We start from the raw sequence: 11,377 nt of genomic DNA, 5'->3' as shown, positions 1-11,377 counted from the left end.
TCAATATGAACGAGTACTAATGTTATCAATGTAAAACATATAACAGTTATCTTACCATAATGAGACAAGGTTGTGTTTAGCCAGGCAAACCCTGTACTGTGTGGTATCACACAGTAGTATGTATTCCCAGCTTGAGCATCAGTGGTTGTAAATATTGATCCTCTTTGAATGAAACCAGCCCTATTGCTAGCTAGGGTAAAGCTACTTGGTGCCTGCAATGGTGCAGAACTGAAATCCATAGTTTGGGACAGGACAACTGTGTACTTTGGAGAGGTCTGCTGTAACTCCTCAGTCCAACATGTAACTGACCACTGTGTACCAGGATTGGCTTTATTGCCAGTAACATTAATAATTCCTGTAATGTAAAGAGAATAAGGCTGTATAAATTAAAAAACAATATTCAATAAACAAATATTGTATTAATATCTGTAAAGTAAATTGAAATGGATGATCAGTTGCTACCATAACTATTTCATTGCCTTCATTTCCTTCTGAGGTAAAAATGTGACCGAAGTAAAAAGTGGTATTTGTTAGTATATGACTCACAATTCAAATTACTGTACAGGACTTTCACCAGCTGGCAGTCTGTACAATACATTTAATGCCTACTCATTGCCTTGGGGGGATTGTGGAATATAAATTTATCAAATACTAGCCAATGCACCATTGCATGGGGAAATTCATACATAATGAGTGGTGTCCTTCAAGATGCTACACACCATCAACAAATTACCTTCTTGACATCTAGATGGAGGTAAATCAATCCACTGATGCTTGCAGCATCCAACACATTCTCCTGTAACTCTATCACATGCATTAGAGTCACAGTGACACTCCTCTGTGCAGCTATCACCAAAGAAGCCAGATGGACATTCTGAAATAAGAGGTGGCAATACTAAGGTAGAAAGTGTCTGTATGGTTACTTTGTCATTTATCTGAGGTGAAAGGAAGCTACAATAGCAGCTTAGTTGGCTTAAGTCTAAGCAGGCATGCTACAAACAGAAGATCAGTGATTGGCACTATGGCATCCCCGTCTTTGAATGCTACTTGCCTGTTCAGATAACTTAGTGGGATAGTCCAGACAACTCACAACCATTTATACCTCATTCACCACCACATAGTTGTTCTAGAAGATGTATTAAATTCTAATAAAACTGATCAGTTGAGGTATTTTGGGAACCACCCGATGTTGCTTCTTGTTATGCCTTTGCTCCCTCTAAAGTCTTACAATGACCTAAGGCAACTATCCCTGGCTTCAGTTTCCTGATGACATCTACAGTCCTTTATCTCTACTTGAATGTACAGTTTCAGTGACAAAAAGGCCTAAAAATTGCACAAATCTTTGCATGAATCCAACTTTAGAGCAATCATTTGTAACAAGTGTGACCTCCAATTTATGTTAAAGTAAACACATTCATTATTATTATTCACACTAAGTAATATAAATATATTCATGTTAAAAGTACAAACAGTTAAAATTGGAACCTGACTGAGGCTATATAGTTTTAATATAGACAATATGATACATGAGAAACAAAGCTAAGTGATACATGTCTCTTTAGGAAAGTTTCTGGTGCTTAATCTACTGACCGCATCTTGAAGACATCCAGTAAGGATGCAATCAACAAATGGCAACTGTTTGACAGTAACATCCCAAATATGTAGAGAAAGAAACATGCTAACACTAATTGAATATTTCCTGGCCTATGATTCAGTAATTTATCATAAAAAGTCAAAGTCTATTTTGTGCTGCAATTATGCTAGCTGATTGATTTCAATATAAATTTGTATGGGCGTCATCATTCATTATTTTCATTACTGACTTACAATTTAAGACACATAATTAGTGAAGTCATGTTTTTTTCGTCCTAAATTCCAGATTTATCTCGATCCTGCACTCTTTTTGGGTTCTAAAGATGAATTCTCATGGAATTCAAGAGTATATTATATTGCACTCAGAAATTACCTAGACAGGACTGGCCATTTGGAACCAACATTGAACCTGGAGCACAGCTGGTACCCTCACACCTTCCTGAAAGCTTATCACAAACAGCGCCATCAAGACACAGACATTTATCTGTACATTGGTTACCATAGTAACCATCTGGACAAACATCAGGAACTATGGATAAATAAAATAATCATTTCCCTGTCATATAAACATGATATCGATCTTTATCTGCAGATAAATGTTTCTAAACAAGATCTGAAAGTATTAACCAGAATGCAAAAATGCATTGTGGTTTTGATGATGTAACATGAGCAGTTTTCTTCAGGAATCTGACATTATGTATAGTGAGGGTGTACAACATACTTCATCTTAGTAATACAGTGAAAAGCAGTGTGATCTGACAAACAATATATTCACAATGACACAGGAAGTCCTGAAATGACCACTGACCTCAACAACAGGCTTCTTGTACCAAATTTGATACATAAACGTACTAAATATGACATCTGTCCTTGTTGAAATATTGTGTAAAATATGGTTTTCACAATTTGACCCCTGGTGAATTTAAACTACCATTGACTTCCGCCCACAACATTAGGCTACTTGTACTCATTGTGAGTAAAATTACATACCAAATATGCTATCTGTCCAAGCTGCCTTTCCGATATTATGTTTAGGAAGGTGCGTTAGTGCACATAGACAGGTACATATATGGCATTTGTCAACTTCAAATGACCTTTGACCTCCACCAAAAACAACAAGCTTCTTGACTTAATGTGGTACTTCTACACACCAAATATGTGGTCTGCCCAAGTTTCCCTTCTTGAGACATCGTGCTTACAAGGTTTACAAACTGTGACCCATGGTGACCGCAAATGACCTCTGACCTCCACATAAAACAATATTGTAACGTCAACACTGACAAACCAACATATACACTTCTTCCTCCAGTGAATTTTGATGAGTCTCCTGTGTATAGCAACTTAAAGCACCTTCACATGATATCAACATACTCTGTCATACAAATGCTAGTAGTTGGTGTTAACAAATTGGCGGCTGACATTTATCTGCTACAACAGTGTTTAGAAACACATATAGACTCCAAAAGTCACACTGTATATGTCATCATTGTTACTTATAAACTAAATTTTGTTGATGGTTTGCAAACTCTCTATAAATCTTTTGTACTGAGGATATAAAATGATGTGATAACTATACAAGTAAATATGTGAAAAAAGTACAATAGAGGGTAAAGTTTGCTGTTAAGAGAGTTAAAACTCTGCCTGCCCAGCCGAGACTCCACCCCACCCCCCACACTTATAATAACAATAACGAGAATGACGATGATGATGATGATGATGGTGATGATGATGATGATGATGATGATGATGATGATGATGATGATGATGATGATGATGATGATGATGATGATGATGATGATGATGATGATGATGATGATGATGATGATGATGATGACGGACTGATGACAGGCGGTTGCATGGACGGATAAATAATAAACATAAATACAATTTCATGTGTGCTAAACTCTCCCATAGCAGCTTAGCAACATGAATTTCCGAAACAGTACTGTTTCCATGTTCCATGTCATTGATTTCAGAATTAAGAAAGAAAAGAGAAAGCCTATAGTACAGTTTGTGGTTTCTTGTCATAAAATTGTTCTTTTATTTTGATTGATGCACAGCAACTGAGTTGAATGAAAGAAAGAAAGGATCAGTCTGAGTCCAGATCCTGTAACAATTACAGACATATATGGTCAAATTCACTAAGTTCCCTTAGCAACCATCAATACAAGTGCAGATATTCTTAATAAATGTAATGTGAACAGTTGCGGACTTATGATGAGGTTTCCGTTTAAGTTATAATATCCACTCAATCCAGTGGAATTTGGAGGGGATTTTGAACGTGCAGTAGGCATACAGCAAAGTTTACAGATCAGGTAAACCTACGTTGTGTATGTTTGTTCAAGTACCAGACCGTTGCATTTCTTAACAGAAACACTACCTAACGACGATATACGTTAACCCATTTCATTTTTCTTTGCACCGATTCACTGCAGAAAAGTCACAGTTAAGGTTGTGAGACTAAAACCAACTGAATGGATAGTCCACTTAAATCTAATAAACTATAGTTCATTGTAGGCGAAACTCACATGTTTTTGAAGAGGTCAAAATCAAAAATGTATGTTTTTTTTTCTCGAAACGGATGATTTTGGAATCGGTTGCTACGGCAGTTACAAAAGGAAAACCATTAAGTATGGCCTGCCTATAATGAAGTTACATTAGCCTATGCATAGACTGTACTAGGTCTTTAGACCTAACATTAAAGGTATGCTGTAAAAAAAAAATTAAAAAAAAATCTAAAACTGTTTTTATTAAAACCCTTGAGGAATTTTCCTAGCTGGGATATTCAGCCATTTTGTCAGTTCCTTAAAATGTCTAAGAACAATTTGGAGTGTATAGACCTCCATGAAAGTACTTTTCGAAACCTTCTAGCATTTAAAGTGTGCTACAATTTTGGGCCTTTACTGACTACCTTAACTGCACACCTTCAATGTTGGATAAGCTTCAAATACGATATCAGCAGTAAAACAGTGAATAGCAAGATCATTCGCTCATCAATTTGAAAGGTTTGTAAGAAATTTGAATCTGGGTTTATGTGTGATGGTATATAATGATGCCGTTGTACGGATTGGTTTGAAATTTGAATACATTATACTGTTATGTGCAATGAAAGTCTGGTGCAATGGTGTACGGAGTACGTACCAAAATAGTACAGCACATGTGGCAATGGTAATCCACAGGGAAACGTAAACAGCTGATATGACCTTTACATGCTTGTGGGGATCATTAATCTCGCAAGCGGACTTAATACGAAACTAACTCTTGCTTTAATAAGACGTGTCATGTTCTTAATTGATAATCCTCTTCGCGGACTTAATATCAATAATCGCCTTTGGGTTCTTAAATGTCAACAAGGCCTTTTCCATGCTCGTTTCCTTTGCTGGCGTGGCAAATTGATTACATAACACAGGCTAACGTTCCAGACTAATAACCTTAAAAGGTGAAGAAGTGGGCAGTGGCGAAAAATGAACAGCAGTCTTACTAAACGGCGGAGTGCTATAATACAGTGATAGACAGTTATTAAACACGTAACATTGAACATTGACATGTAAAAAGTAGTCATTGATTGCCCAGAAAAGCCATTATAGGAGTGCTTCTCCAAACTAACTTCAAAGTTGCTTTAAGGCCTAGTACAGCTTTAACAAAAATATATTTTGCTGCATAGTTGTGTGTTTATTATTTTTAGTAGTTTTCTACTGGAATAATTGCAAGTACATGCAACCTTAGCATTCAACCTTTAGCTGCATTATATAGACATACTCAGAATGTTTCAAAATCTTTCATCTTTTGACCAAATGTATGGTGCTACAGATAATAAGCTTGCTTACAAGATTTACAAGAGTTTGTCCACTTGTAGCCTTACTGACATATCACACTAAGAAAAGCGGCAGAGAACAGCCTAAATAGTATCTAATTAAATACCAAGTTTGAAGATCAAGCAAGCTCCGCACAGTGATTTGTTTTGTATATACAGAAAATACCTCTCTTACTCTGGTAAATGTATCAGAGTACATACAGTAGATGGTCTGTAATGCTATCATGGTACAAGACCTTTTACTTATAAGCTATCATAATGTTCTTCATGTTGAGTTATAAATCATTAAAATATGATACATTTGGAAGATTTGCTCAGCTGTACATATTGTCTATTAAATTAATTGAACAATTAAATGTCTTTGTGGAAATATTATTTTCTTCTGTGGATAAGTGATTAAATATTATTCAGCTTAATTGACATGATGACATCATTCATTCTGCCTCATTTAATTGAAATCCTTCAACGTACAAGTTGCTAACAGGAGGTGGTTTTAACTTCAAGGTGCAGACAATGTCTAGATTTTTTTTGCCATCATCTTGGCCTTTGGAATATCCTTTGATTTACTTCCTTATTGTACAAAATTCATAGCTGTAAATATGCCGTGGTAAGTTTCTGACAAATAGCTCCTGTCAGTGAACTTTTTTCAGTCAATTTGGGGCTAAAATTCCATCACTGTAATCATCACACCGTGACAAAGGTACACATAATGAATGCACTGAGTAACAATAGAGTGTACAGTTCTATAGAGTTTGCTTAAACAGAGAGTATAGAAATTATAAAAGGAAGTGAAGGAGGAAATACAAGTTTCAACTGCTTGTAGTCAGTCTGAGTAAAAGCAATGCAAAGCAATTAGGCATACATTTAAACCCTCCCTAATGAAATATGTGATGGTATATAACTGCACAGAAACTTTCAGGTGGACATTTTACAACAGCTCGCTTGATATAACTAACTATGTGTTAGGGATGCACCGGATATATCCGGTCCGGCCGGACTATCCGGCTGGATAGTGAGAAATTACCCGGTTCCGGCCGGATATTTTTCAAAATCCGGCCGGATCTTTTTCAAAATCTGCCCGGATCTTTTTCAAAATCTGGCCTGAATTATTCCTTAAAAAGGTGTTGGTATTAACTTAAATCAATGTAAACTATTTCCAAAAATTAAGAAAAACATTCAAAGTAAGGAAAAATAAGGTTTAACATGTTTAATTTAATTTTGTCAATGGTCTGACCCACTGGTTCTAAAGATCAACCAAAATAATACAACTACTGTAATAATATGAAGCTATATACAACAAATACAGTTTGCAGTGAAATCATTTCTTGCAGCCGTCATCAGTTTAATATTGTGCAGTTAAAATAGACCATTCATATACTTATCAGTCAAAATACTGTTCCATTGAATCTTTATTTTCCCATTATTGTTGGCATTCATGTTTTCTCTGAATTTTTATGTGTGAAACAATCTCTTATATGGTCAGAGAGAAACACTTGCATGAAATGAAATGTCCAAAATCCAAACATGTGCATTAGGACCTTAAGAAGTCAAAACAATGGATCTTTTTGTGGACCACTACAGTCCATTTCCTGTCTAGAAAGCTGTCAATTGTTACTCATTGTTTGTGGTCATGGCAATATGCAAATTGTAATCTTGGCACTTTTATAAATAGATGAAGCAATGGACTAGAAGAGTTTCCACCAAATGGGGTGCCAGTCACAGAAAAACAGTATCTAATTTTCTCACAGAAAGAGATATCTCTTGTCACCTAGAAAGTTCCTAAAAGTTCATGAAAAACCTAAATCATAAAGTGTTCTAATGAACATTCAATTCCATTTTAAAGGATAGATAAAAGATAGATAAGAAGTTTCTTCCACTTCTGGAAAGATTAAGATGCAATGCTTTTTTTTTTTTTTTACAGATAATATTGCAGTGTAAAAATTTGTTACCAAATAATGAATAATAAAAGACAATTCTAAATCCTGATAGTAGTGTTACTACAACAATTAAAATAATCTTTTTATTCAGTATAAAGTATGAGATTTGTGAAATGTAGCTTCCCGTTTTAAAACAAACTTCATAAGTAGCATGCAGTATTTTTCCAGCAAACAAATTTCAAGCTTGTCAACAATTATATTGTAGTTATTTTATTAAAGAATGTAGATTACACCACTTCAAGTCATATTTAATATCATAAATGGGGTCTTAATTTCACCTTCTTTATAATATGCGTATACCTCACCTAAGATTTGCTCCTTGTTTCATACTTCTACTTCTTATTAATGATTTTCTTTTGTGTAATGAAAAAATCTGGTTGCGGCCGGATTAAATCCGGCCGGATTTCATGTACTATCCAGCAAAATCGGGTTTCGGCCGGATCAAAAAATTTGGATCCGGTGCATCCCTACTATGTGTAATCCTTGCTCTATACATACATAAATACCATGTTACAGTCTTATAAAAACATAACCTGACTGATAATTCCAATGAAAGCATCCAACTTACTCTGACAATTATCCCCACTCCATGCAAGTTGGCAGCCTCCCGTACCACAAACACCTGTAAATCTGTTACAGCTGTCTTGATTCTGACAGTGACAATCTTGTAAACAGCCAGCCCCATATTGACCTGGTTCACACTCTGTTAACAAAACGATATGAGACTTGAGTGTTAGCTCTTTTACATTTAATGGCTCATAGAAATAATTGGTATAATCACAAAAAATAGAATGTCTGTACAAAAGGAGAGAGAACTATAGTAAAGCACAATATGATCTAATAGAATGATTATAGTATGACTTAGATTATAGCCAAATCCATTTCAATGCAAGAATATTTGCTATCCCATCAATTCTATCAATTTAACATTTGCTTGAAAAAACTTGAATTGTCATGATGCAATAAAGCTATGTCACAAAGATAATTGAACACAGCTAAATGGAGTAAATTAAGCTGTGAATTGAAGGAATACATCTTTAAATTCCGGCTATTGATGAAAACAAGACCAGAATTGGGAACAGGTATCAAGACTAAGATTTAAGCTATCATAAAGACTCTGCATTTCCCTGAACCAATTTCATCCAACCATTCATATTATCGTACAACTCTTCACACTTAAATACTAATGTTCTTTTATAGTTAGCCAGAAAATTGCTTTAATTTTTTATTCTTTGCAACTTCCTCTCTGGTTTCCTTTCTTACAGTGAAAAAGTCAATACTTTCTCATACAGGTATACTTTGTATTATGATAATCTGAATTCTGTTAATATACTCTACATTTTCTCATCATGTGGTGTCATACTGCACCACTGATTTGATAGGCAAATGAAATGAATTGAATCGAATACTGTTACAGCACAAAATTGCATAAACAAGAATAAGTGTACATGCTGAAACACTAAGCAGTAGACTATACTACACTTGATTCACATACTGAAACATGTACTGAACTATGAACTATCTGTACGTTATAAAATAAATTTTACATCCAGATAACCTCAAACTTCGACAAATGGTGAAAAATTGAAGGTTCAGCTGGGCGTGGCTCATAGCAAATAGGCTCATATTTTCTCAATCTAACTACCATGGCTCACATTTGCAGCCTCTAGATTGGTTGAAAATCACTTCCAAGAGCAAAAAAGCATCAACAAAATACTTACCCACTGAACAACTAAGATCTTTGAATCCAGAGTTACATCTACAACCAAAAGGATCTATGAGACAAAACAGTCTCCCTAGGCAACCATCATCAGTTGCTCCATTTCCAACGGTACACTCAAACTCACAAGAATAGCCAAACTTGTCAGGTCCACACCCTGGAAGAAAATATTTCTGGAGTTTTTTTTTACATTCAATGCAAAATTAATCAGCATTTTCTGCCTGAAATAAAGAAAAACCGCACTTGATAGTTTTAAAAACTGTATTCCATGTTGTTCCACTGTATGCCAAGAGAGATCTTCATCAACTCTCATGTGTTACCTGTGACAGTGACACCACCATGAAAACTGTGCAGCTATATACTGTATACACAGCCACATGTATAGTTCCCTTGCATAAGTGATTGGAACGGCAGTGTAAATTCACTTATTCATATACTGCTTCCTCTGATAAGAATAATGTGAGACAATGCTGGCTATTTCAGCATCTGGTTTGTCTCCAAGGAGATGAAATGTAGCTACTTTTCCTCTCATTCATATCCATATTTCAGCAGTGTCTAAAAATAGTAAAATGTGGTTTAAGTTAAACTAAGTCCTTGGGCTTGTCTAGATTTCATTAAAATTAAAATTGAGTGGTATTAATGGAGATTTATGCATTTAAAGGTTGATTTGGGCATACAAAAATGATAAATGAATGTTGCTACAGAATGAAATGAATGTTGTTAAGGAATCCTTTAGGTATAAGTCAATAACAAGATTACCTAGGAACCAAATTTATGTTAACCTTCACCCAGAGAAAGGAAATGAATGGTCCCTTGGGGAACACTACTAACAAAGGCTGGGTTAAGAACTCCCAACTTAGTGGATGCAGTTCAGAAATATTACAAAATATTTCACTTAGTTTTCTCTGGAGGAATGGGAAGAGGAGGACTTACCAACATAGTGTCCCATATGGCCCCTCACCATCATGCGAAGAAAACCTCAAAAGAACAAGTTCACAGACATCTGTACATACCTGTCAGACAGTTTTGTCCCATGAACCCCGGGGCACAGATACATCTCCCAGTTTCATCATCACAAACTCCTCCATTGTAGCAATTGTCACAGATACCGGTACATCCTGGTGGACCCCATCTACCAGAGCTACAAGCTGTTAACAGAAAGGAAAACCAAGATGAACTTAGTGGAGGAAATTATACAAGGGTAGTAGCATATTCCTTGATGGTTCCTTTCTTGGGGGGGGGGGGGTGGTTATTGGAGGGGGAGGAAGTGGAAGAGAAAGGAAACAATTGTGGTATTTTCTTTTGCTTATTGATTTACAGCATTAATCTTTATATACAGTCAGAGCAACTAAAAAAAAAGCTTATGCCAAAAATGTTGATATCCACATTTCATTGACTATTCCTAATGGTATGCATGTGTGTATGTGTGTATTTTAGATCCTCCTGTAAGCAGGAACTTGCAAAGAAGCTTTCGTTGACTTATCAAATCCACAAGCTGACCAAAGTCAGTCTCTTAGATTCATATTTAATGCCCATGATTATAAATCGTCAATTGTCATCAACTCTGTAACTGGACGACATAAATTGATCTTGGTGAAAAGAGGCACTTATAATTTGTGAGACATCATATATTTAATTTAAAGGCAATGTCTTCCGATCACAATACATGCTAATCTGTGAGATGCTAATCTGTGAGACAAGATTTACCTTTGAAAACAGTATCCTCTAAGTTAGAAAAATTATGGGGTCTCAATTAGGTGTTGCCATATCCTACCAAACAATACATGAACAGACACTATTTTGCCAATTCTCCTCCTTTGAGATATCTGGAAACAAATAATTTCAACAACAGCCATACCTGGACCCCACATGCCTTTGTTCATTTGACATGGATTGACACATGTACATGAAAATATTGGTGACAAAGACTAAAATATTTGAGATTTAAGTTGTTAGCACAACTTAAAGTACTTTTTAAACCTGCCAAGAAATTAAAAAATTCTTAAGCTCAGCAGAAAATATATTACTCAGCATTATGACACTTGGGTCACACTAATAACATCTAAGACTAGTTTATCTTTTTTTCTGATTTTGTCCTGTGCTAACACCAACAGCAGGATTTATGTTAATCGTTGCCACAGGGATAGCTAAATATACATTATAGGGCAACTTAGTTGCAATGTAAGCATCAGTTTGTTTACTAAGTCATCAGACTTCAACCAATGTTGATGACAATGACATAATATGATTTGTTCTCAAACAAACAAAGGTAGAACAAAAGAAAAGTGTGATATCCCAAAATATTCAAAGGCT

At 35.4% G+C, this 11,377-nt stretch overlaps 1 protein-coding gene across 3 annotated transcripts in view; it reads right to left on the bottom strand.

Annotated features, from left to right (window-relative positions):
• The window catches only part of LOC139982824 (uncharacterized), a 220,871-nt gene that overhangs the window by 190,938 nt on the left and 18,556 nt on the right, over positions 1–11,377 (bottom strand). Inside the window, exons 4-9 of one of the 3 annotated variants that reach the window (XM_071995967.1) lie at positions 10,078–10,212; positions 9,066–9,221; positions 7,913–8,047; positions 1,967–2,122; positions 734–874; positions 56–355 (exon numbers count right to left, since the gene is read on the bottom strand). The exons of 1 other annotated variant lie outside the window; for it this stretch is intronic. In XM_071995967.1, coding sequence (XP_071852068.1) covers positions 56–355; positions 734–874; positions 1,967–2,122; positions 7,913–8,047; positions 9,066–9,221; positions 10,078–10,212 — 1,023 coding nt within the window. The remainder of the gene's footprint in view (positions 1–55; positions 356–733; positions 875–1,966; positions 2,123–7,912; positions 8,048–9,065; positions 9,222–10,077; positions 10,213–11,377) is intronic. One more of the 3 variants, XM_071995958.1, reaches the window with a different exon arrangement.

The sequence above is a fragment of the Apostichopus japonicus genome, chromosome 2 (genome assembly GCF_037975245.1).
Source record: "Apostichopus japonicus isolate 1M-3 chromosome 2, ASM3797524v1, whole genome shotgun sequence".
Taxonomy (NCBI): Eukaryota; Metazoa; Echinodermata; class Holothuroidea; order Aspidochirotida; family Stichopodidae; genus Apostichopus; species Apostichopus japonicus.
Note: the sequence above shows the minus strand (reverse complement) of the source record. Positions and strands in the feature narration are given on the sequence as shown.